Genomic DNA, 26165 nt, shown 5'->3' on the forward strand with positions numbered 1-26165 from the left:
CGAACGGGAACCCTCCATCCCTCACCTGGCCCGAATCGCGCCTGGCCCAGCACTACCACAGGCCCCGAGGTCAGAAAGACCAGCCGCTAACTGGCGCTATGTGAATCCGATCGGTGAGCAGGAGATGGAGGCAACTGGAGCTTCGGGGTCGCCTTTGACCAGCGCCGCCTTTGATTCCCAGGTGAGCACTCTGGCAGTTCACGGAGCCTACACAAAAATTTTGGTCTCTGGCAGAAAAGGGGCTCTGGGGAGGCTTCGGGGGGCGGAAACGGGTAGGAGGGAGGATGGCCGGCCCTCCTTTGTTTCGCCTGGAAGAGCGAGGGATTTAATCATTCCCCTGCCCTTGGCAGGTGGGGGAGGAGAACTGCACAGCAGGGGTCCAGTGGGGGGTGCGTGGCTCCTGGCTTTGCCGCTTTTTTCCTTTGGGTGGGAAGCCCCAAACCAGCTTTGAACCCCCACCACACTCCCTCCCTCCCTTCCCTTCCCTGCTATGTGTCTCCCAGTCGAGCCCCCAGAGAACATCTGTAGGGAGGATGGAGGGGGGCCCCGAGTTTCTGTTGTGGTGCGGAGAGCTGCGAAGGCCTGGCCTGAAAAGGTAAGGGCGATGGCAGGGGATGCAGAAGAGGGCGGGCCAGAGACAGAGATAAACAGAGAGAGAGGGAGAGAGAGACATAGAGAAATACAGAGAGAGAGGGTGGGAGAGAGAGAGACAGAGAGACACAGAGAGAGGGGGAGAGAGAGACACATAGAGAGATATGGGAGGGGAGAGAGAGACATAGAAAGATACAGAGGGGGTGAGAGAGAGACAGAGAGAGATACAGGGGGGGAGAGAGAGAGACATAGAGAGATACAGGGGGGGAGAGAGACATAGAGAGATACAAAGAGAGAGGGGGAGACAGAGAGGGAGGATTTTGTGGTTCCCCTTGTTTTTTAGCAACCGGTTCTCTGCCCTAATCACCAGCTGGGTAGACTTGGCTCGGGGGCTGTCATGTGACTGATGAAAGTGAATGACGTCAAGTTGGCCATGCCCACCAAGTGTTCGTGGAGAGTTTGGAACTTCAGCCTCGCTCTTTTAGCCCAGCGGAAGCACCAGACGGGCCACAACAACGCGTGGCTGGGTACAGCTAGTAAATGAATAAATGAATAAGTAAATAAATTTTTTAAAAAAACCTGAAGAATTGTGATTGGTGAGTATTGGGTAGAAAATGCCCATTTGATTTAAAAATTTGGGGGGTTGAATGTGTGCATGTGCATTTGTGTGTATGTATGTAGGTGAGCACAAACATACACAAACAGTCTCAGTGGAGAAAGAAATATGTTAGCAGTACCTACAAAAGGTTCGAGTTGGAAATTAGTAGAGAATTAAAAGGATATCACAACAGAGAAAAGTACTTTTTTGGATGAAATGGGTTCTGGCTACAGGATGCCATACTATAAATAATAGAAAGTTCACTGTAATGAAGAGACTGGAAATAATTGCCATATTTACATTTCTCCAGTAAGGTTGGCAACTGGCAGGGGTGGGTTCTACTTATCTTTACTACCGGTTTGCGGCGGGGCTGCGCACATGCGTGAGCTTTGCTCGAACGTGCACACGCTTTTCTGCGTATACGCAGAAGCGTTTTGGTGACGTTGGGTTTGGTGGGCGGAGCTTCCCGCTGGTTTTACTACCAGTTCTATAGAACCGGTGCGAACCGGGGACAACCCACACTGGCAACTGGTATGTCACTGTTATACATATGACATAAGGATGATGATAATATGGATTCTTTAATTTAATTTTGAAAATAAACTAAAAAGAGTTTTCTTGCCAGTTAGTCCAGGTATTTATTTTTTATATCTACTGTAAAGAGGGATGGAAATCAAAGCATGAAACTAATAAATTAACAATATGTTTATTTGACCTGATGGATGAGGAAAGAAAAATATTGTAGGTGGGGAAGTGCATTGTTTTTACCCAATGGACTCATTATAGAAAAAAGGAGACTGGACTTCATCTTTTGCTCAATAGACATGTATACAATTTCATATCACTCTGAATAAAATTGCCTACAAAGATATCACTTTTAAATGGGGCAAAACCATAAAGAATAAATTTAGAAAATCTAATCTAGGCCATGCAAGGTTAATTGCTTCAAAGATTTCCAACTAAGGTTTTAGGTAAAGTAACTATAATAGGAATATAAGTACAGAAGTAGACATCCCTCTATCTTTTAGTGATATCTCAGATTCATTATTTTAGTTTTATCCCAATCTAGGTTGTCCAGAGCCTCACATCCTAATAAACTTCAGAAGTATTGACTAACATAGTATGCAAATATAGATTCCAACAAATGCAGGTCTTGAAATGGGTGGAATAATAAACTTTCTTAGTTTTCTCCAAATATATAATCAAAGTTTCTTTAAAAGACTTGGGTAAGCAGTTGTCAGGTTTTTGGATGTGTCAGTGACTTGCTATTAAAGAACACAAGAGGACATGGAAGAAAGTAGAGTTGATGGGTCTAATGCAGTGGTGGATTGCCCCTGGTTTGGACTGGTTCTCAAGAACTGGTAGTAAAACCGGCGGGAGGCTCCGCCCACTGACCTGGACGTCATCAGAAATGATCTGCGCATCTGCGGGCACAATGCAAACCAGTAGTAAAGGTAAGTAGAACCCACCCCTGGTCTAATGATAATGCATTAGATGCCCTAGTGACTGCATTAGATTTGGGAGCTACAGCACCAATCATATTGTGGTCCTAGAGTAAACAATAAAGTATTCAAATCGCTTTGTGTGAACTTATATGCCCCCACCCCAGGCAATCCCTTCACCTGGAGAACATTGGAAAAGACATTAGAAGTGAATAATGCTGCAGAATCCTGATACACATTTAATTGTATGCAAGGATTAGATCATTGGATTGGAGCCAACATTGAATTTGAAGCAAGTAAAGGTATTAAGGGTATGAATATGGAGGGTAAAGTTCTTTCTGATCATGACTCACAATACACTATTGAGAAGTCAGGAAGCTTAAAATTGTCAGTCCTATTGTTTTTATAGGTCTTATAAGGGAATAGTTAAAAAAATAGTTTGTGTGTGTGTTTCTTTAAATCCCTGGATCATAGAGGAAAGAAGTTATACTTTTATACTCATACTTTCAGTCTGCTTCTTTCAGTGTTAATGCTACAGTTTGAGCATAGAATGAACACAGTCCTCTAATTCGAAGGAACAATAATTGGAATTTGGGAGATCATGGGAATCATATAATAGAGAAAACAAGAGTGAGCTATACAAATTGTTGCTACAGTGCAAAATGTATTATATGGTACAATAGTGATATATTGGATTGCTATTGCCATGTCATCTCTGGATGTTTTTAGGAAGATTTATGATTGAGTGTTTACCATTTCATAAAGAAAGTAAAGGCACTCAGTAAGGCTTCTGATGCCAGAAGGAATAAATAAATGTCCAGCTTACAAAAAACTAATCATGGGAAAAAGGATACAATTTGTCTCTTGTAGGAAGGAATTTGGTATATAGGTTTTTTTTTTTTAATCTAGGGATTCTAGGATCCCAATTAGGGCACTAATTGCCTGTTCTACCTGTTTTTCGCTTTCCATCATCTTTTTCTAGAGCAATCTGGGAATACCCAAGAATAGATAAAGATCCATTTAGAAACACTGGAGAAGTAACCATCATTTTCAATAGAGGAAGTTCAATGGATTATCAAGAACAGGAGTTTGATCAGTATCTGCTGTAAATTATAGGATAGACACCTTTTACATAGACTCTGTGCCCGGGAGGCATCAGCTATATCCTTCATCCAAACCAGACCGGATTTAGCAGACTAGATCAATATTTTATTCTATAATATTTAATACAAGGTTAATGGAAAACCCATGTAGGGGCCTTTATGTGATATTCGTTGACCTGTTGCCTGCCTGATAAATAAAGTTAAATTATGGAAAAAAGTACCAGGAGTTAAAAATAATAATAATAACAACAACAACTATATATATGCTGTGCAAAGTTACAAATGTTGAAATGCGCATTAATTTAATGGACTGATAAAACTTGGAAACACGGGTTAATTTCCCGCTTTTCTATTTCATTTTGATATCAGTAATATTGTAATGGAATTTTCCTTACTTCTTTCCTTGCCAAGTAGTATTCCTACCTTACCAGAACACTTAAGGCAGGGGTGTCAAACCCATGTCATCACAATGGCATCACGTGACATATTGGGACATTCCCCCCCTTCACTAAAAAGGCAGGGGTGGAGCCAGCACATGACGCATCCAGCCTATGGGCCGGGAGTTTGACAGCCCTGATTTAAGGTGATCCTACTCATATAAATGATTGATATGCCTAACTAGCAATACTGAGAAGTAATTGCGGTTTGTGGAATTATGGAATTGCCTTTCAATAGAAATAGTGTACTGCTTATGATTTAAAGATAAAATAGCACAGGACACTGAAAAGATTCTGCATAGCCAAATTGTATCAAGTAATGTTAACATAGGTGTAGGCTCTGGCATAAACATCCCTGAGGCTAGCTTTGACCAAGCAACATTTTCAGTCAATACTCAGCATATTTGGATAGGAGGGGTAACAGTTTTGGAGCATGTCTGTATTTGTGGAGTGAATAAGACTGCATAACTAATTCATTATGACTTGAATTGAAAATTATAAAAGGGTACAATAACCAATTATAATTGGCGTTTCAGTATTGAAATAAAGTTCTGTTGTCAGTTTTTGGACCACAGGATAATCTATCGGGGCAAGACAAAGAATGGGTGTACAAATTGTTGGCAGTAGAGATGTAGCAGTATGGTAATTGACTTTAAATGGAATGAATTGCTTTAAATAATTGCTATTGTTTTTGTATATAATTATGTAGGTAATTAAATACTTTGATTTACTTGATTTACCATGAATTTTAAATTCTGAGTCTGAGGAAGAGGTGGTTTATGTTTGAGGCATGCTTTCTCCATTTGTTGTTTGCTAAAACCATTTAGTTACAATGAAGTATTTAAAATTGAAGTAAAATAAAATATAATAAATGTTGTGGGGCTGTTGGAAGATGATGTAATGTGCTGCAGGTGCAGATGATGAGAACTTCTGAAATTTCTGAAATATGATGTGATCTCCTTAAAGAGTGGCTCTGCAACCTCTTGCACAGGTTTCTAAAGACTGCAACTATGTATGCCAATCTTCTTTACAAAGGAAAAGATAAGAAGTGTGGATGCAAAAACTAAGGAGGAATTAACTTGAGAAATATGCCTGGGAATATGTTTGGGATGTATCTTTGCAAAAGGATGCGAAAGATGACAATGATTGGAAAAGTACAGTATGTTTTGATGAGAAGCATGCAGAGAAAATTTGTTCTTGATCTCTCCGAAATGAAAATATGTAACAAAGAATATTTGTTGATTTAAGGAAAGTATGATGTGAATAGGTCTGAAAATTTTTGAATGTGAATTTATGACTATCCATTACTATAGAGTTGACGAGTTTATTACTGAATGGTAATCAATACAGTGGTATATGATGAAAGTGAAGCTTTGTGGAAACAAGCAAAGGATTAGCAAATGGTTCAACATTGAACAAGGAGTAGGAGAAAAACACATGATGTCTTAGTCATCATTTAATATATTTATGAATAAATGTATCCTGACACTTGTGGCGACATTAGAGGTGTCTCCTTGAGTAGTTGAACATACCGTATTTTTCTGTCTATAAGGCGCTCCCATGTATAGGATGCCCCCATGTTTCATGTAGAGTAAGTAAACACACTACAAGCCATCATTGTGCAGAAGCCGTCTAATAAGAGTGTGAGTAATACAAGAACAGGAAATGCATCACAGGAATAATAGAAACCTAAGAGTGGCAATGTGATACAGGAAACAACTACAATAGAGATGAATGATAAAGCTGCATGTAATATTCAAGTAAATATTTTAAAGAAAAAGTAGCATTTTATACACAGGAAAATACGATATGTCTGGTTTTGTTTTCAAATGGTACCATGTTGTTGGCTGAGAAAATGATTGATTTGCAGCAAGTGATGAATGACGTGAAAAGAATTATGGCTCTTAACATTCATATTGAGATTATTTGATCCATAGAAAAAATAAGATTTATCCAAAGAATAAATAAGTTTTAATTGCATACTTGTATGCTATGCTTTGTATTTTATTCTTACAAAACTATAACTTTATGCAGAATAAATGAATAGGTTTTTATTCTGTCAATACAGAAACTGGCCATCCTTGATTCAAATTGTGGAGAACGAGAAGTCTAATCATAGGTATATGTAATGCATGCTAGCTACATGCTAGATCCTCCACAGCTACCGTAGTTATTTCTAGTGATACTGTGATTTTCATATTTTTGTTAAAATAAACTTGTCATCCTACTTACCAACATGTAATTACATACTGTATTCTTTGTGCAGGAAGATTATAATGAATATTGTATTTCCGCTCTTTTTATTATTTGATTTATGTTTTAAAATGCAATAATTTGTTATGACTCAATGAGATCAGATATTTACAACATATGCAGACAAATTAATTTGAATATGGAAATATATTTCCTGTTGTATGGCAAGCTGTCTTCAAAATGTGCACTAGTTAAACAGCAGAGCAATTTTAATATATACAATAGTTGTTTATTTAAAATATTTCATACCCATAAATGATTAAAACATGAGTTGGCAAAGACATTTTGCATAAAATGTGCTACAATGCAACTGCATTTAAGAACACAACAAGGTTGTTCAGTTTGCCTGTTAAGTCAGCGCAGTTCTTAGAAATCTCATTTATTAAATGTCAGGCTAATTGCTTGTAATATCAACCCTGAAAAGCAAACCTTTGTAAGTGATCTTTCAGAAGCTTTATTCTTCTATGTTCTGTCTGTCTGGTACATTTTAAAGAGAATAAACAAACAAGAGCTTCCCTTTGATACTACACCATTAGCTAAATATGTTTGATGGCTTTTTTATTGAAAAATATTTCATTTGTGGGGATTAAAAAAAAAGATGGAACCATTCTAAATCAGATGTTTTAAAACTAATTTGCTGAAACAGATATCAACCTTCATCATCAGTATATTACAACCTACATCAGATTAATGGAGAGTTTGTTTTTCATACTTATGTGCCTGCAGGAATAAGAATATATTTGGAGGTCTACCTTATCTTTCATTCAGTGGTTAATCATACACCCCTGAAATTTCTAGAAGCAGAGCCTGAAGGCATTAGAGACTCCCTGCTATTGCTCCCCTCAAAACTTTTATTCAGCAGTGTACTGCTTCTCAACATGTAGAAGCTTGGGCAAGTAAAATTGCACCTTTATAGGAATAATATCCTAGCAACCAAAACTTGGCTTAAGAAACAAGGGCCTGCTTTACAGTTTCTGGGCCTGCTTTACATTGTTCATTGGTGGAGGTGCTGATTACTTTGGGTTCTTTTACTGCAAGCAATCCATATCTTTTTCATTCTTATTGTGTAAGGTGAAATTGCTTTCATGTACCATAAATCAGTACAAAGTGTTCTCATGTGGGACTACTTTTTTTGAGTTTTTTTTTTAAAAAACCAGTTTATATCAGAAATGTCAAATAAGGGGGTCACTAGGCTCAGAAGTTAAAGTGACATAGCCATAATTGTTTTAGAAAATGTTTTCCATTGGAGGAATTGCATTTTGGCATCTGTTTGTGTGTGGTGAATAATTCAGTTGATATACCCTGAACATACCCTGTTTTCCCCAAAATAAGGCATCCCCTGATAATAAGCCCAAACGGGCTTTTGAGCGCATAGCAATAAGGCCAAGGGTTCAGTATTTCAGGGTTCAAAAAAAATATAAGACAGGGTCTTATATGAAAGGAAAAATAGAAATTGAATTACATCTTCAATTGAAATTAGTGGATTAATCTATTCATCTGCAACATATCCACATCCCTTTTAATACTGTTGAGTTTTAGCTGTGCAAAATTCCTTGGACAGAATTTTGTATCTTTTAATGTCTAAAGGTAATGGAACAATATGCTTAAGTGTAAGAAGTACACAGATTGTATTGAAAAGTGGGAGATTATTCTGTTCATTATAGATTAAGACATGGCTTATTTGCGCCAATTATTTGAGCATTCATTGGTAAAATGACAATTATATATCATTGGCTCACTTAGGTATATTGTAATTCTAGGCAAGTTCCCACATACTTTGTCTTCCTAGCCCCCCCCCCCCCCCCATTTTGATTTGCTGTTTCTGAGAGGTTGGAGGTAGCTGTGGCATTTTGTTATGGCATGCAAAGAAAGGAATATATTACTTTATTGATGTCTTTATTGATGTCTACTGCAAACTTTCCAGAACTTTCAAACTGTACTTGAGGGTCCATCCTTAATGGGCCTACTACTATGTCCAATTTGGTATGATATACCTTAATTTATCTCTGTTTGTACATTATTGGGTACTAGTTTGTGAAAATGAGTCAAATTTGTTGACCTATTGATTTTTGTTTTTACAGTACTGGGACTCAGTATTATAGATCTTAGATACTTCATAGACATGTCTTAGTTTAGATAATTCTGGATATTAAGACTTTGTCTTATGATCACCTGCAGTTTTTACAATGCAATTCTAGGTGTCCCTAAGCAGAAGTAAGCTTTGGCATAAAAATAAATTTATAAATAGTTACACATTCACAAACATACTCCCTTTATGGCCAAAGATATCACAATGGAGCAATGAAAAAGCATCGGTTTCTGTAATGTGGATTTTGAGGTGAATAATCTCTGTACTATGGAATCCCTGGTGCTCTCTGAGTTTGGTTTTCTTGCAGATATTTCATTATCCAACTAGGTAACATCATCAGTGCTAGTGAGTATGGGGGTTTGTTTTATATAAAGCGGCTTTCCTGATAGTATTGGTGGATTTATGACTTTGTCCTTGGTAGTTCCTCGATGAATCTATTTTTTTTTCTGCTTGATTGTTTGGTGTTAATGCCTGCTTCTCTGGGTATTGGTTGCTAGAGAAGATGTGTTCTGGTCTTTTTTGTTTCTTTCTTAGATGTTTGTTGTCTCTTTTGAATGATTTATAAATGTGTCTATTTATTTCTATGTGTCTATTGATGGCTATTTGTCTGACTGTCAAGCTTCCAAGAATTCCCTAGCATTTTTTTTAATTTAGCTTAAATATAGCTTTAAGATGCTCACATTTGCCCAGTTGAAACTGTGGTTGAATCAGCACATGTATTATGAGATTAAGGAGTTTGCATTATGTCTTCTAACTATTAATTTGTGTTCATGGTTGTGCTCTGTTAATCTTTGCCTATCAATCCTACATAGGGACTATCACAGTCCTTACACTGTATATTGTAGATGAACGAGAGTTCTTCTTCATGCACTTGGGATAACAACCACCACCACCACCATCACCACCACCAAGCGCTATTGCTCGCATACTGACTGCTTAGCTGCTCTGTAATGGCCTGTATTTCATCCTGGAACTTGTGTTAGAGTCTCTGAGCCTTTTAGCCTTCGGTAACATCATCCACCATGTTTTGGCAAAGGGTCTAGTGCAGTGATGGCTAACCTTTTTGCCATCACATGCCAAAAGCGGGGAGAGTGGGGGGGGCGCACGTGGGTGTGCCCACACCCATAATTCAATGCCCCCCTGTGCCCTGCCCCCCCATGCATGCATGCACAACTCCCTCGTGCTCCCCCCATTTTTGGCACGCGACAGCAAAAAGGTTACCGGTGGGCTCTGTAAGCCTGTTTTTTGCCCTCCCCAGAGACTTTCTTGGAGCCTGGGGAGGGCAAAAATGGCCTTCCCCCTCCCCCCGGAGGCCCTCCAGAGGCCGAAAACGGTCTGTTTCCCGATTTCCGGTGGCCCCAGAAGGCCTGAAAATCAGCTGGCCGACACACCCATATGTGCTGGAGCTGAGCTAGGGCAACACTTGCGTGCCCACAGATATGGCTCCATGTGCTACCTGTGGCACACGTGCCATAGGTTCACCATCACTGGTCTATTGTATCTCACTAATTCATGATTCATGATTCCATTGCAACCATTGCTATGTTACAGGTAATCACAATTCTAACACAGGCAGGAGGTTTGATTTGATCTTTATTTTGAAGCATAGGAAATATGATACTGTATGGAGAAAATTAAATCTGGCAATTACTTTCCATTTCTCATCAAACTTCTTATCCTTAACCTAACTGTTGCAAAAAGTAATCTGTCAGTTTGGGATTAGGTTTTGTCAGAATGTTGATGATGCTCAATTATGCATGGCCACTCTTAAGTTAAGCACTAGTCAATGCTATGTATGTTTGTAACTAGATGGGGCAAAACAAATTCAAATTAAATTAAATCATATTAAGATGGTGTTTGTTTTCCAGTAAACAGTTGGATAATCCAATAATAATGGCCCTAGAATATATTCTGAATGAATTGTGCTACTCTTGAAAGAGGGCTTGTGACATCAAAGTCCTCAAGATGTCCTGCCAAGGGTAATGCAACTTGGACACCAGTGGTTGAACTTCTGTACTCTATGTGGGGCTACCTTTAATGATGGTCTGGTATAAAATATGATAGCAGTTTGATAGTAGGAACAATGTCAAAGTTGAAATCACTGCATTGGTTTACAAGTAGGCTTCTGGACCAATTCAGAGAGCTGATTATTACTTTTAAAGCCCAATGTGGTACAGCTTATGATGCATCAGACAATAGCTTGCATAATCAAATCTACCCATCTGATCTAGACATATAAGGAGAGTCTCTTAAGGATTTTTCCTGGGGCATGCATGACATGGCAGTCCTTTCCCTTGTGGTACAGTTAGCTGTTCTTGAAATGTGCAAGCAGATATAATCAATTCTATTCCAGCAAATCTTTGTCTGGAACTGACTGGAATATTGATCACATATCTGTGATTCTAGAATGGTGTATTATTTTTTTATATCACTACACAATATTTTGTTATTGACATAATTGTTTGAGATAGAATAGAAACAAACAAGTCTTCAAACACAAGTATGTTTATTCTTCCCTAGATCGTATCTTGTTTTCCTATAACAGTAAATTCTAACAATTTATTTTTAGCATTTATAGCAATGACTTGATTGGCAAGGTGAAAGAGAAATAGGGTAAAAAACTTGATTATCAGTACATCTAAAAACATCAAAATTGAGCAAGAGATTGACTACACTGTCAATATTTACTAAACATAATAAAGTATATTTTAAAACTGATTCTATTATCAGAATTAAGTTGTCAGAAAAAGGAATTAAAATAATTCAAGGAATAATTTAAAGATACAGTTTTTCTTACATGGAATTACACAGGTATTATTTTGGTTTGTTAACTATATTGGATCAATACATTCTAAATACTCTAATCATATTTTTGCAATATTATTGAAGTAATTGATATTTGAATTGGCATAAGATTCTCCCACCTGATCTTTCTAAAAATTAAACTTAAATATCCAATTTAAAAAGTATTAGATTGTTGTGAGCATTTATGAAAAGAAGATGAAATTTTTGAATTAAATGATCTGGAAGGATTAGAGAGAAGATCAGTTTGTTCTTCCCAGTACATTCTTGATTTGTTGGATGTAACAATCTTAAGGATTACAGTTATAGCCATGCAAAAGTTTAAACTGGGAAAGAAAATGTCAGAATAGGAATTAATCATATTTTGAATAATATAAGAAAAAGATTGTTGCTAAGAAAATATATTAAAAAGTGCATAGGCTATGCAGTCTAAGCTAACCATGCTAGTAACAGTAATATAATTTCATGTTTTAATAACACGTTCACATTTCTGAAATAACGTGTGGGTACATAATGAAGTATCTCAGAACTCATGTGCTCAAATAATTTTATTTTTTAGGAAGCATATATTGACCATTCATTGAAAATAAAAATATTGGAAGCTGGTGCATTTTTTGCAGCATTCAGGCTTCCCATTATAAAATTATGGATCCCTCAACATTCAGTTTTAGTTAAATATATTGTGAAGCTTTTCATGAAGCTTTGATTCAGGGTTTGTTGTGTATATATATAAAATGCAGTCTATATTGACAAAGCCCCTGAGTTTAGATTGTATATTTTGAAGAAGAGGAGTTGGGTTGTTGGGGATGAAAGTGATGTCACAATAAGTATTGTAGATTAATGTTGCAGATGGACTGAATCACACAATTATTTGTGGAATTTCAAGAAAGAAACTCTGCATCATTTTTCTCAAAGCTACGAGATTATCAACTTTTCCCTACCCAGAGAAGTATTCCCTACCCTGGCAGTATTATCATCAGTCACCTGCAAAATCTACTAAAAGAGATTTAAGTTCCTATAAGGGCACAGGGGTCCAAAAAATGGAATTCTTGGGATCTCTCTGTTTGTGTGTGAAACAGTGGAGATAACACTATTGTGGAGATAACACTATAGCCTTGGTGGTGCAGTGGACTAAAGTGTTGTTAAGTAGCACCAGCTGTCTGCAATTACTGCAAGTTCAAATCTCACCAGGCTCAAGGTTGACTCAGCCTTCCATCCTTTCGAGGTAGGTAAAATGAGGACCTGGATTGTGGGGGCAATAAGCTGACTTTGTATAAAAAAGAACACCGCTCAGGGAGGGCCAAAAGCCCTACTAAGCAGGTATATACAAAAGTATGAAGGCTATTGCTTAACACATTGTAAGCCGCCCTGAGTCTCCGGAGAAGGGCGGCATATAAATCGAACCAATAAACAAACAAACAAACAAACAAACAAACAAACAAACAAATAAATAAATAAATTTCAATTTGAGTATAGTAGTTACAGTGGTGTGCTAGGACTGAAGAAATCTTGGTTCAAATTCTTAGCCATGGAATCATGGGTTATATGGAACCATTCATTTTTTATTTGCCCAACTTATGTCACAAAGTTATTGCAGGGAAATATTAGAGAATAAAGTACACTGTGTGCTACCTTGAACTCACAGAAGAGAGGTGGGATATACAGTACATCTAAGAAATAAATAATAGATGAGAGTAACTAAGAGGAATATGATTATGTAATATGTATTACGTATGACGGTACTATGCATACCATTGTTAAGTATTTAAAGGCAGCATTTGTTTTCAGGCTTATAAATGTATGCATATTACGGGAAAATGACAAGAAAAAAAAGGCATAATGTTTTAGTTGAATGTATAGATAGGTATGATAACATTCTGTTTGCCCAGAAGAGTTAACTTCTGTATAACCTTAGCATGAAATGTTAATAAACCAGGAGCTATATTTGGGGGACTGGGGTGGGGAAACCTCTGTGGAAGAAAGAAAAAAGAAGAAATTGACTGTTTTAGAAAATTGAGATATTTTTAAAATATTTCTCAATCTAGCATGAGAAAGTTGAGGTAAACTGATGTTTGCAAAAAGAAAAAGAAAAGGAAAAAGAAAGAAATGAATTACCAAAAGCTAAGTAGAGAGCTGAAGAAATAATACATTTCTCAGTAAAGGTATTATTAGCCAACTGGTAGAAAAGTGTTAAAATATAAGGATTCACTCTTCCTTACTGAAGTTACTTCTTAGCAGTCACATCATCTTTTATATTTTTTTATAAATACATTTGTTATTTTTGTTTCACTGTAGATAAATGTGTCAGAAATTTGATTTAATATACTCAGTCTACATTGTCACCAGAGATAAGTGAGAATAGTATTATAATATTTTGGAAAAGCAGATCACATATGTACAAACTGATTTTAAACAGCGGCAGTGAATTAGAAGTATATTTTACAGAACAGAAAAGTACAATCTGTATAAGCTAAAAGGCTACCCTGAATTTAGAATCACATCTTAAGAGCCACAATGAAAAAGTTTGCAAGGCTAAGGTCAAACATGAGTCAATATTTGTGGGAAGAAGGGTCCGTGGGGTATAGTGTATATTCTTAAACTTCTTTAATTTTGTTTCCCATTGAAATAATCTCAAATCCCAGTTATTCACTAAAGAGCCAAATATATTTGATCTTGTTCTCTGTCAGCCTGCCATCTTCAGCATACTCCTCTTCCCTGGAATCCTGCCATAAAATGCAGGGGCGGGGGAGGCAATTGGGGAAGTAAGGAAGGAGCATGGGAATAGGCAGAGAAAAGGGGGGGGGGGTGAGATGACAGGGTGACAGGAACCAGTTCAGAATGAACTGGCTGATCAAGGATGGAGCCTGAAAATGGAATGTGAAACCATAGCAAAGAGGAGCCAAACCTCAAAACTGTTCCTGAAATATCAAAAATGAATATAATTGGACACTGATGAACTGGTCAAGGTGGGAAAGCCAGGGAAAGGAGAAAAATGCAAGATTTGCGCAGGAATACTCAGATCCAGCTTTGCTTATGTTGTAACCACTTGAACTTAGTAAAAGTAAACCTTTTGCTTTATCAATGGAGTCAAGGGTCATTCTTTCCTAAGGGACCAAGTTGGGATACACCTGACACTCTCTCACAGAGCTATAAAAAAGTTTTGATTCACCTAATGGGGCTATGAAATACACTTTTGCTCCCTTTTTATAGCATCACATTTTTTTAACAAATGGAGTATTAAAAAATGCATATTTGTCAAGTAATTATAATATGTACTGTGATACTTGCTCAGCTAGGAAATTATGTAAAACATACAGAAAATTAAAAAGGGATAATTTCTGAAAATATGTAATGACTTGTATATCACAACTAAGTTTTGCAGACATACATTTGTTGGGTGTTGTGAGTAATTTGTAGGATTTTATATTTTCAGTTCATACTGACTAGAATAGGGGCCCCCAACCTCTGGGCCGCGGCCCACTTGTGGGCAGTGAGGTGTTTTCAACCAGGCCATGGATCTCCACTTGCGTGAGCAGCGGGGAAGCACAAATGGAAGTGCATGCATGCATGTGCTTGCCACCCGCTTGCGCACAACCATATCTTCTTCCTCCCCCTGCTGGTCCACAAAGCCGGAAAGGTTGGGGAACTCAGAGCTCAAAACAAAGACTTTCTTTCTAAATTTCAGCTTTAATTCAAGCTTTTGTAATCAAAACCATAGGTAAATCCTCAAGGGCTATTTCCTTGCATGCAAAATTACCTGTATACAATAAGACTTTGTACAGTGATTGTGGAGCCTTTTGTGGCCTTGTTAAAGCAGAACAAAGGGAAACAAAATCAGTTCTTTTATATCACCTTCAAGAACATAATTTATTGTCACAGGAAGTGTAACAAACCTAATCTGTTAAATCGGCGTGGCTTTATTTAGATGCACTTTCTTGATACTATTTCTGCCTCTTTTGTTTTTCTTTTTGCTATTGATAATTCTGGAGCTAAGACTGCCATCTGGAATTGTTGCTGCTGAATTTGGGTTAAAGTTTGTTGTTTTAATATTACTTTCTATCCCTCTATAGCAAGATAACTTGAAAATAGTTAGAGAAGAGGGTGCACATGGCAATCTCTTACCTGCCTCTCTCACCATGGGTCAACCACGGATCTAAAATGCTGCTAAGCCCAGTTTGGCTTCAGTTTGTGTTCAGTTTGATAAAGTAGGATCCAAACTCACTCAGAAATCCACACTCATATTCAAGAAAATGAAGAACACAATTTGCCTTCAGACCTTTTATTTAATACACGAAAGTCAAATAGAATGGTAGGAAAAGGGCAAGCGTGGGTCCTTTTCTCTACTGTATTCATTTTCATTTTCAAATTAATATTTATCTGAATACGGTAACTTGATAAATGTTCCTCTAAATAGGTATGTATCGTTTCTCGGCCTTTTGGCTAAGATCAAGTGTAGTATCAAGTGTAGTTCCTCTAAATAGGTTTTATAAAAAAAACCTCCAGGTACCGTATAATCCAGGAACATAGATTGGGACTTGGCTTTTGCAGTTAACATTTTTCAATTCTTCATGTAATTGCATGGGGAATGGAAGAAATCTTATTTTATCATATTTCAGTATCTGGTTTTCTTTTCCAAAGAAATTGGAAGTTGCTAGAGGAATTATTTAAAGCCATTTAGAAAAGATAGGATGTCTTTCCCATAGCTATGGTACTTGTGCCTTAATTCTATTGACTCCTCTGCCAGCTGTTTGTTCATTAGCAAGAACTTGCTTTGTTTTCTTGATGTGGAGCCAGAATTCATGCTGTAATTTCTACCCATTTCTTTTTTATTTGCCTTGCAAGAAATTAATTTTAAGCCTGGATTTTTGGGGAAGCTGTTTGATAACAACAGAAACATACTTGTGTTCTGCATCTAGAAATAAAATCTATAGCATAGATAAAGGATAGTAAGAATATATTAATTTTGGTTATTATATAGAAGGTAAAATGTATATTTACTAAAAGCTTTAGTGGTGATTAATGAAAGCTCACAGGAAAATTTTCATTTGCTAATGCTGAATATTGTATTTCTTTAAAGACACATGTCCAGTATACTTGCCCCCCCCCCCGCGATGCTGTCATTCCTAGACAAGGGGTGTCAAACTCGATTCCATTGAGGCCCACATTAGGGTTGTGTTTGACTTCAAGGGGCAGGTGTGGGCATAGCCAGGGTGGGCATGGCCAGCTTGACATCACTTGTGTCAGGGGCCACCTATGGTACCCGAAACGCTCTGCCAGTGAAAATGGACTCCTAAACTCCGTTTTCAGCTGGGATGGCCTCCTACAACCCTCTGCCAGCAAAAACCGAGCTCTATTTTCACTGGCAGAGGCACCACGGGCTGGTCCTTCATTGTTTTCAGGGTGGCCCCGTGGCCCAGTTCTAAGCACCCGTAGGGTGAATCCTACCCACGGGCCTTGAGTTTGACACCCTGTCCTAGACTATCAATGAAAAAGAGGAACTGAACATAATTTTTAGACCAAAGGTTTGGAAATGTCCTAATTTGCTATCATGAAAATGGCATCTCCTATGCATGTTTTGCTTTTGAATATCTTCTTCTTGAATATGTTCAGTGTGTTGATTCAGAAACTTCTGGAGTTGTTTTAATGATGCAAACTAAATTGATTTTTTCAATAGGAAATATATATCAAGACTGGAGAGGAATAGTGATATCAGATACCACAGTTCCATATACGATGCTCAAAAATGAACAACATCTAGCAAGATTAAAGGAAATAACAAAAAAGAAAAGGTCCAAGGAGGTATGTAAGATTGCTCCAGTTAGTAAAATGTGCAGTATAGTTTAAGAATTATAAAAAAGAATGATGAATGCAGACACCACAAGGATATTCACTCTGTCACTTTCTATTTTCCTATATAACATACTTCATTAAGTCTTAAGAATATAAATTAAAGAAAGAAGAAATCCATATGATCTTACCTACATTATTTTAAAATGTAGAAATATTTTTAACCTAAAAACTATGGTTGGATTGAGCTAGGCCCTTCCTAGTTGCAGAACAAAGAAAATTTCAGACTTAATTCCCAGTTATTATGGTGTAACAATGTCAGGCCATATTAGCTTAGCTTGGTAGGAGTTATGGTAATATATGAACATGTGGTTTTTTTAGTGGGGAAAATAGCTTTAAGAAAGAAGCATGCACAAAAAAGAAAGTTTACAGAATTCACCAGCTTTCTGGCTGCTGCTATTTGCAAAGTTTAAAGAAGTGAGCAATTAATCATGCACTAGTTTAAGTAGTTGGTTTAAGTACTTGGTGTACAAGTGGGAAACATTTTTACCATATTCTTGGAAGGTTGTTGTTTATAACAGAAATTCTGAATTACAGCAATACCTCCATTAATAATTTTATTATGTAAATCAGAAGGCAGAAATTTATGAAGTTTATGAGTCAGTGTTAAAATAAGGACACATGCATTTAATCATTCACAAGCCATAAATATTCAGTTAGTTGCAACCAGCTGCAGCTATGATAGTTCTGAGTTGCATCTAGAAATCTCCCTTGGATTATTGATATGCAGGTATGGGTCCTGCTGTCATTACTGGTGATGTGATGGAATAAAAATGTGAATTTTCTGTGAAGCACATTGTCAATGATATTGTATTATGAACTGTGATGATGCACATCAACCATAATTTTCTATTTCAACTTGGCACTTGTTAATTATCAGAAGTTGTTTCCTAATCTGCGCTAGCTGCAAGGAAGAAAACTGGTGAGGAAGGAATCAATAGTTTTCAGACTTAAAAGAATCATTGTGTCAACATAGATCAGGTGACTGCCTATGAAGGCCATCAAGAGGATAGCCAAGCATAATCATAATCATAAGTTTATTTGTCAAGCATATATAAGATAACAGGTAAAAGAATAAACATAATTTGAATACATGAAAAGAGTAAGTAAAAAGGAATATTAGGACAGGGATGGTAGGCACGCTGGTGCACTTATGCACGCCCCTTACAGACCTCTTAGGAATGGGGTGAGGACAACAGTAGGCAGTTTAAGATTAAAGTTTTGGGGGTTTGGGGAAGAAACTACAGAGTCAGGTAGTGCATTCCAGGCATTAACTACTCTGTACTGAAGTCATATTTTCTGCAATCGAGTTTGGAACAGTTTACTTTGAGTTTGTATCTATTATTTGCTTGTGTATTGTTGTGGTTGAAGCTGAAGTAGTCATTGACAGGAAGGACATTGTGGCAGATAATTTTATGTACTATGCTTAGGTCAGACTGAAGTCGGTGTAGTTCTAAGTTGTCTAAGCTCAAAATTTGGAGTCTAGTGGCATAAGGTATTTTATTGTGGTTAGAGGAATGGAAGACTCTTCTCATAAAATATCTCTGGACTCCCTCGATTGTATTTATGTCCGATATGCAGTGCGGGTTCCAGACAGATGAGCTGTATTCAAGAATTGGTCTAGCAAATGTTTTGTATGCTCTAGTTAGTAGTACAAGATTACTAGAGAAGAAGCTACACAAGATTAGGTTGACAACTCTTAATGCCTTTTTGGCAATGTTGTTACAGTGAGCTCGGGCAGTTAGATCTTTAGAAATGAGTACTCCAAGGTCCTTGACAGAGTGAGGGTCATCTACAAGGTCATGTCCATCTAATTTGTATTTTATGTTTTGATTTTTTTTTTTTTGCCAATGTGTAAGACAGAGCATTTGTTGGTTGAGATTTGAAGTTGCCACTTGTTAGACTAATCTCACACATAGTCAAGGTCTTTTTGAAGGGTAGTTGCATTGTCGGTGATGTTGAATAGTTTAACATCATCAGCGAAGAGAACACAGTTGCTTTTAATATGATCACAAAGGTCATTTATGTAAAGTATGAAGAATGTTGGACCTAAGACATTGCCTTGGGGAACACCGCTATTAACATGTACAGGTTTTGATAGAGCGCTTCCTATTTTGACCACTTGTTGTCTGTTTGACAGGAAGGCAGCTATCCATTTATGTAGGGGTCCAGAAATGGCATAGGATTTTAGTTTTAGAAGTAATTTAGAAGCATCCATTAACTCAGAATCGGAAGAAAAATAAAATTCTAGAATTAGGTCAGTATAGGCTTAGACTTTTATAGTCCAGAGTAAACTGATTTTCTGCATATATAATTTCATTCTAGGAACTAATCTTTCTGAATCACATCTGGGGCCAAATAAATCAATCCCTGACTAAGGGATTAAATGTCTGAAAAGCTGAGATTTACAACACTGCCTGTTATAATGCCTGACATTACTCTCTCAAGCCTCTTGCCATCCAAAGAGTTTAAGAAAAACTCTAGACCAGGGGTGTCAAACTCGATTTCATTGAGGGCCACATGAGGGTTGTGTTTGACCTTGGGGGGATGGAGTGGGTGTGGCCAGGGTGGGCATGGCCAACTCAACATCACTCATGTTGGTGCCTGTGGTGCCCCAAATACTCTGCCAGAGAAAATGGGCTCCTGAGCTCCATTTTTGGCTATGACATCCTCCTGTAACCCTCTGCCAGTGAAAACTGAGCTTGAGAGGACTGTGTGCATTTTCACTGGCAGAGGGTTGCAGGAGACGGTCGCAGCCAAAAATGGAGCTCAGGAGCTCATTTTGTCTGGCAGAGGCATCACAGGCCGACCCTTCACTGTTTCCATGATGGCGGATGATCTTACCCAGCAGCTTTATGTAGATGTGAAAAAGGGATTGGGGAGAGTACCAAGCATTGTGACATGCCACAAGGCAGCAACCATGGGCTGGATGTCTCAGTCCCTATCAACACCAATTGGAACCAGCCTTGGAGAAAGGAGCCAAGATGCTGCCTAACCCCAAACCCCATAGCTGGCCCAAAAGGATAATACAGTCAATAGTATTGAAGGCTGCGGAGAGGTCAAGGAGACCATGGATGGTTGCACTATCCTCATCCTGTTCTCAACAGAGATCATCAACAAATGTGATAAGTCTGTTAAATCCTAGAATAAATGAATGGTTTCAAACTATTTTTTCTACTGTAGATTAAACCCATACCATTTGTTAGCTACTCCATCACCCTGTGCATATCTTATTGCACCCATGCATCTCCATCTGCATGAGTAGTTAGACCAGGAGTTGTTAGACCAGGAGTGGGAGACTCTGCTCCAAATTGATCCTCAGCATGGAAACACATTGATGATACTCAACTGGATTATTTTGGACAGCTGCTTGCTCTCCTCAACCTACCACACAGGGTTACTGTGGGAAAAATTATGATCCAAAACATGTAATATTGTGTAATTATATTGCTGTTGCAGAAAGGTATCAGGGAAGAAGTACACTGCACTTTAAAATTTTAAAAATGATGAAAAGGGTACAAGTACTCCTTGACTTACAACAGTTCATTTAGTGACTGATCAAAGTTACAACATCACTGAAAAAAGTGACTTAGGACCAGAGGTGGGTTTCAGCAGGTTCTGACCAGTTCTGGAGAACCAGTAGTGGAAATTTTGAGTAGTTCGGAAAACTGGTAAATGCCACCTCTGACTGGCCCCGCCCTCATCTATTTTCTGCTTCCCGAGTCCCAGTTGATTAGGAGGAAATGGGGATTTTGCAGTAACCTTCCCCTGGAGTGGGGAGGGAATGGAGATTTTACAGTATCCTCCCCCTGGAATGGGGTGGGAATGGAGATTTTACAGTATCCTTCCCCTGCCATGCCCACCAAGCCATGCCACACCCACCAAGCCACGCCCACAGAACCGGTAATAAAAATTTTTGAAACCCACCACTGCTTAGGACCCTTTTTCACACTTACCTGTTGCAGCAACCCCCTGTCATGTGATCAAAATTCAGAGGCTTGGCATCTAACTCATATTTATGACGCTTGCAGTGTCCTGGGGCCATGTGATCAGCTTTTGCAACCTTCTAACAAGCAAAGCCAATGGGAAATCCGGATTCACTTAGCAACCATGTTACTAACTTAGCAACTGCAATGCTTCACTTAACAACTATGGCAAGAAAGGTTGTAAAATGGGGCAAAACTCATTTAACAAATATCTCACTTAGCAACATAAATTTTGGGCTCAGTTGTGGCTGTAAATTGAGGACTACCTGTATTTTGTCCACCTGTAAATTAAAAAGAAAGATTAATCCCACTCTGTTCATAGTGGACAGATTTTTCCACTATGAAAGGACCAACAATGGACTGGTTTTATTTCTATTAGTTTATCCTATAATAAATTCACTGGGAACAATCTCTCAGGTTTAGTCTCAACCTGATAATAATGGAATTATTTTAATTCTTATTTCCTATGTTCCTTTCTTTATAAGATAATGTACATCTACTGTAAGTGTTCATACATGTAATGATGATACATTTTATTTAGTTATAAAAATTGAATTCACATTTAATTATTGAAAATACATCTCAGGGTTTCCAGTTCTCAAATCAATAATAATAGACGCATTTGGAATTTCAGTTTCTTAAAGGTGCATCAGTGCGAACACCTGTAATGGGGATTACCTAGGAGGGGGGGCGGGAGAGAATCAGAATACTGTATTCTATTAATGCATGATTTGAAAAGCACTTGACAATGCTGTGATGTTTAATTAAGGGGTTATCTAATTTAGAGTGGATAGTTAACTGAGTGCTTAAGCAATTGTTTAAATAAGCTCAGTTTAAGAGATAACAGCATATCTTATGTAAAAAAAAAATCAGTTCATATACTGAACTTTGCTATTAAGCATTTAAAGGGTTATCTCTTGAGTTGTAATCTTCTGGCTGATACCTGAAAATAGGACCTAATCTTTCAGACCTGAAAAGCTATTCATTAAAGTTTATTTAGATAAGTGCTGTTCATAGCTTTGTTTAGAATAACTCTAAATGGAGTAAATGATTGATAATATAGTATATACTTGGATCATATTCTATTTTTGCAATTATTGCAGATGAAAACTTAAAAAGTGCTGCTGTAATTCTTCTTTCATTTCTTCTTTAATTTCTGGTGATACTTCCTAATCATAAGTATGGGCAGTTAAATATTTCTTGTTACATTTTAAACTGTGGAGATAGAAAGATGCAGTTGGAGTCTTCTTGTGAGGATCCTAGATATTACTGAACATTTTTGGTATTAGCTGAAGGTTATGTAAAGTTATTATGAAAAATTGCAACCCATTTCTTCTTTGCTTTTTCTATTCTAAAGGAGACATACCATAGTTGGTTAGCTATGAAAGAAATTCTATTTAAACCATGTCTGACTCATCAGTTTAATTCCATATTTTCCTTAAAATATGCACGGCTGTCCTTAGAAGAACATGTGACGGCCGTGGCCAGGGGGGCCTTTTATCAGGTTCGCCTGATTCGCCAGCTGCTGCCCTTTCTGGATCGGGATTCCTTGCGCACGGTCACTCATGCCCTAGTCACTTCCCGCCTGGACTACTGTAATGCTCTCTACATGGGGCTCCCCTTGAAGAGCACCTGGAGGCTCCAACTGGTCCAGAATGCGGCCGCGTGGGTGATTGTGGGAGCATCATGGCGCTCCCATGTAAGACCTCTCCTGTGTGAGCTGCACTGGCTTCTGGTGGTCCTCCGGGTATGATTCAAGGTGTTGGTGACCACCTTTAGAGCGGTCCATGGCTTAGGACCTGGATACCTACGAGACCGCCTTCTGCCACCGAGAGCCTCCCACTGGCCAGTACGCTCCCACAGAGAGGGGCTCCTCAGGATGCCGTCGGTCAAACAATGTCGACTGGCAACTCCCAGGGGGAGAGCTTTCTCTGTGGGAGCACCTGCCCTCTGGAACGAGCTCCCCCCGGAGATACGGAGGATTCCGGATTTACGTACTTTCCGCTGGGCCCTCAAGACTTTTTTATTTCAACAAGCCGGGCTGGCCTAACTTCTCCAATTGCTTAATTTTAATTTGACTTTTAAAAGGGGTATTTTAATTGTTGGGCCAAAATTGTTTAATATGTTTTTTAAACTGTTCTTAAATTTTTGTATTCTATGTGTTTACCTTTGGCTGTTCACCGCCCTGAGTCCTTCGGGAGAAGGGCAGTATATAAATTTAAATAAATAAAATAAAAGAAATAAAATTGAGAGTTAGAAAATACATTTCCTACCACACTTTGAACACTTGGTTTAAGACAGGGGTCCTCAAAAATTTTGAACAGAAGGCCAATTCACAGTCCATCAGACTGTTGGGGGATGGACCGGCTGGGTGGGCGTTGCTAGGTGGTCATGTGACTGGGTGGCATGGCCAATTTAGCAGTCCATTTTGCCTTTGTCCTTGCTGTACTTGCTCAACCCAAGGAATCTATTTACTTAAGACCGCCCCCCCCAAAAGGGAAAAAGAGTGCAAAGTTTCTTGTGAAATAACTAGCCAGAAGTGCAGCTGGAGTGGATACTTGCTAGAAGATAAGGCCGATGGTGAGGGGTGGGGCGAGGGGTGGGGCTGAATCCCACCATTCCGTGGACCAGATACTTTGCATTGGTGGGGTATATCTGGCCGGCAGGCCAGAGTTTGAGGATGTCTGGTTTAAGAGATTGGATCAGTCTTTTGATAAGGCCAATAGAGTGAAAAGTGGATGGGACCTTTATTTTCTTTTCCACTCTATTGGTTATCACACCCAGAACACTTACTTGTCAGTAAGCTATATATCCTTAAAATAGCAATGCTAATGATAACAATAACATTAATAACAATAATGACAAATAAATTTAGTAGTATCACTTCCTGCCTAGTAGAACATTTAACAGCATTTTTTTTCTTAGATGTTGCTGCTGCAAATTGACAAAGCGGAGAAACAGCATCATGGTTTACAGAAACAACAAAGGAAGGCTCCCAGGTATTATTTGTGGAAAACAGTATGCTTTATTTATTTATTTATTATTTTATTTTATTAGTCCAATTTATATGCCGCCCTTCTCCGTAGACTCAGGGCGGCTTACAATGCATTATAGCAATAGCCTGCATACTTTATGTATATACCTGCTTATTAGGGCTTTTGGGGGCCCCAAGCGGTGTTATTCTATACAAAGCAGGCTTATTGCCCCCACAATCCGGGTCCTCAATTTACCTACCTCAAAAGGATGGAAGGCTGAGTCGACCTTGAGCCTGGTGAGATTTGAACTCGCACTAATTGCAGGCAGCTGGCAGCTAAGTACTAGCACTTAACAGCACTTAGTCCATTGCACCACTGAGGCTCTTCATACTTTTCTCTGTCTCATGGGCATAATTTTGGATGCAAAATTAGTTTTGTTAAGATGGAGGCATGCCCAGTCCCAAGCATGATACTTCAACACAATGCTAAGTGTTATGTGGTTTCTGTATAATCCACTTAAACTGTTGTCAGTAGAGTTCATATTAAGCCAAACTACATCAATTCACCTGATGACATATATTATTTATAGGTTGTGTCATTATATAGTTTAGTCCTAGGATAATGAGTTTCTTAAATTAATTTATATTGGATTTGATCATGTTGGCTGAGATGTATTGGGCAACTATTCTCTATATGGCAGCTCTAGCCAGCTTGTCCATATTGATGGTAGATATTGTAGAGGAAGAGCTGGATCAGCTTATGATAGCCAAAATCAGAATGTGCCTTACAGCATCTTTTCAGACTAATACGTTTTATTAAAAGGCACAAGGTTCTGTGAATTACAACTCATTCTATCAGCTGAACGGATAGCAAAACTGATGTAAGATTTAAACTGAGATAAACTAGAGAGAGAAAAAAGGGGAGGGGGAATCAGTGCTATGCAGATGTAAATTACACATGAGACAAATTGTAAATACATTATTAATTAACAAATGTAACATGTTCAAATCAAATCAATTTTTCCTTATGGTCATAGACCAGCATATTATGCAAAGTTTTAAAAACCCATTGTGTTTGCTGAGACTTCTGCAATGTTGAAAGCTTTTGATATAAGTGAATTCAGTAGCCTCTCATTTAATTTTGCTGGTAAAATTTCTTTGTTCCAAATAGCTACTTTGAGATTTGTACTTTGAGTGGTGTCGTGGGATGTTAAAATACTCTGATATGAATTTGACCTTGTTTTGAGTCCTGATGTCAAACTTGTCCATTAATTATTTTGTGCAAAGCCTGATCTGTTTGTCCTACAGAAAATTCAGAGGGCACTGCTGACAAATGATGTCATACATCACATGAGGGAAGAGCATGGGAAAGTGCTTCTAAACTTAGTATGAAATTGTTGAGGTCTATGATGTTGCTGTTGGTGTAAACATGATGCAAAATAGATATCTGGCTTTGTTTCAGAGTCTCATGTTAGTATTATTGTTGTATTGTTTTTCTATTGTGGTTTGTGAAAATCTACTCCAGGTTGGGTGGCTTAACATAGGAAACTGAGGGCCTGCTAGCTTGAGCTTAAGAAAGTGCAGTGTCATTATCCAGGATGGGTTATAGCTTACAGGTAGTCCTCATCATATGGCCTTAATTGGGACCATAGGTGGTTGTTAAGTGAGATGTCCACTTTTACAAATATTTTTGCTAAGTGAATCATTGCAGTTGTTAAGTGAATCATTGCTACCAAATTTGACTTCCCACATTGACTTGGCTTGTCAAAAGCTGGCTGGGAAGGTCACTAATGATGATCACATGACTGTGGGAACCTGCAACCATTGTAAATCTATGCTGTTGCCAAGCATCTGAATTTTGATCATGTGACTATGGGGTTGCTGTGACAGTCATAATTGTGAGGACTGGTTGTAAATCAGGTTTTTCAGTTCCATTGTAACTTCGAATGGTCGCTAAATGAATGGTGGTAAGTCAATGACTACCTGTAGTAATAATATTTTGAATGGATTGTGAGCTGTAGGTGACAACCAGGGGTTACTAAG

At 38.1% G+C, this 26165-nt stretch overlaps 1 protein-coding gene and 1 pseudogene across 6 annotated transcripts in view; both read left to right on the forward strand.

Annotated features, from left to right (window-relative positions):
* IQCM (IQ motif containing M) overlaps positions 1-26165 on the forward strand; it is a 121139-nt gene that overhangs the window by 24584 nt on the left and 70390 nt on the right. For all 6 annotated transcript variants that reach the window (XM_087874505.1, XM_060686883.2, XM_060686882.2 and 3 more), the window contains 2 exons: positions 16990-17114; positions 24074-24147. In XM_087874505.1, the coding sequence (XP_087730631.1) occupies positions 16990-17114; positions 24074-24147 (199 nt within the window). The remainder of the gene's footprint in view (positions 1-16989; positions 17115-24073; positions 24148-26165) is intronic.
* LOC117654697 (U2 spliceosomal RNA) lies at positions 15736-15816 on the forward strand (annotated as a pseudogene).

Source organism: Pantherophis guttatus, chromosome 8, assembly GCF_059756535.1.
Source record: "Pantherophis guttatus breed Tessera chromosome 8, ASM5975653v1, whole genome shotgun sequence".
NCBI classification, from domain to species: domain Eukaryota; kingdom Metazoa; phylum Chordata; class Lepidosauria; order Squamata; family Colubridae; genus Pantherophis; species Pantherophis guttatus.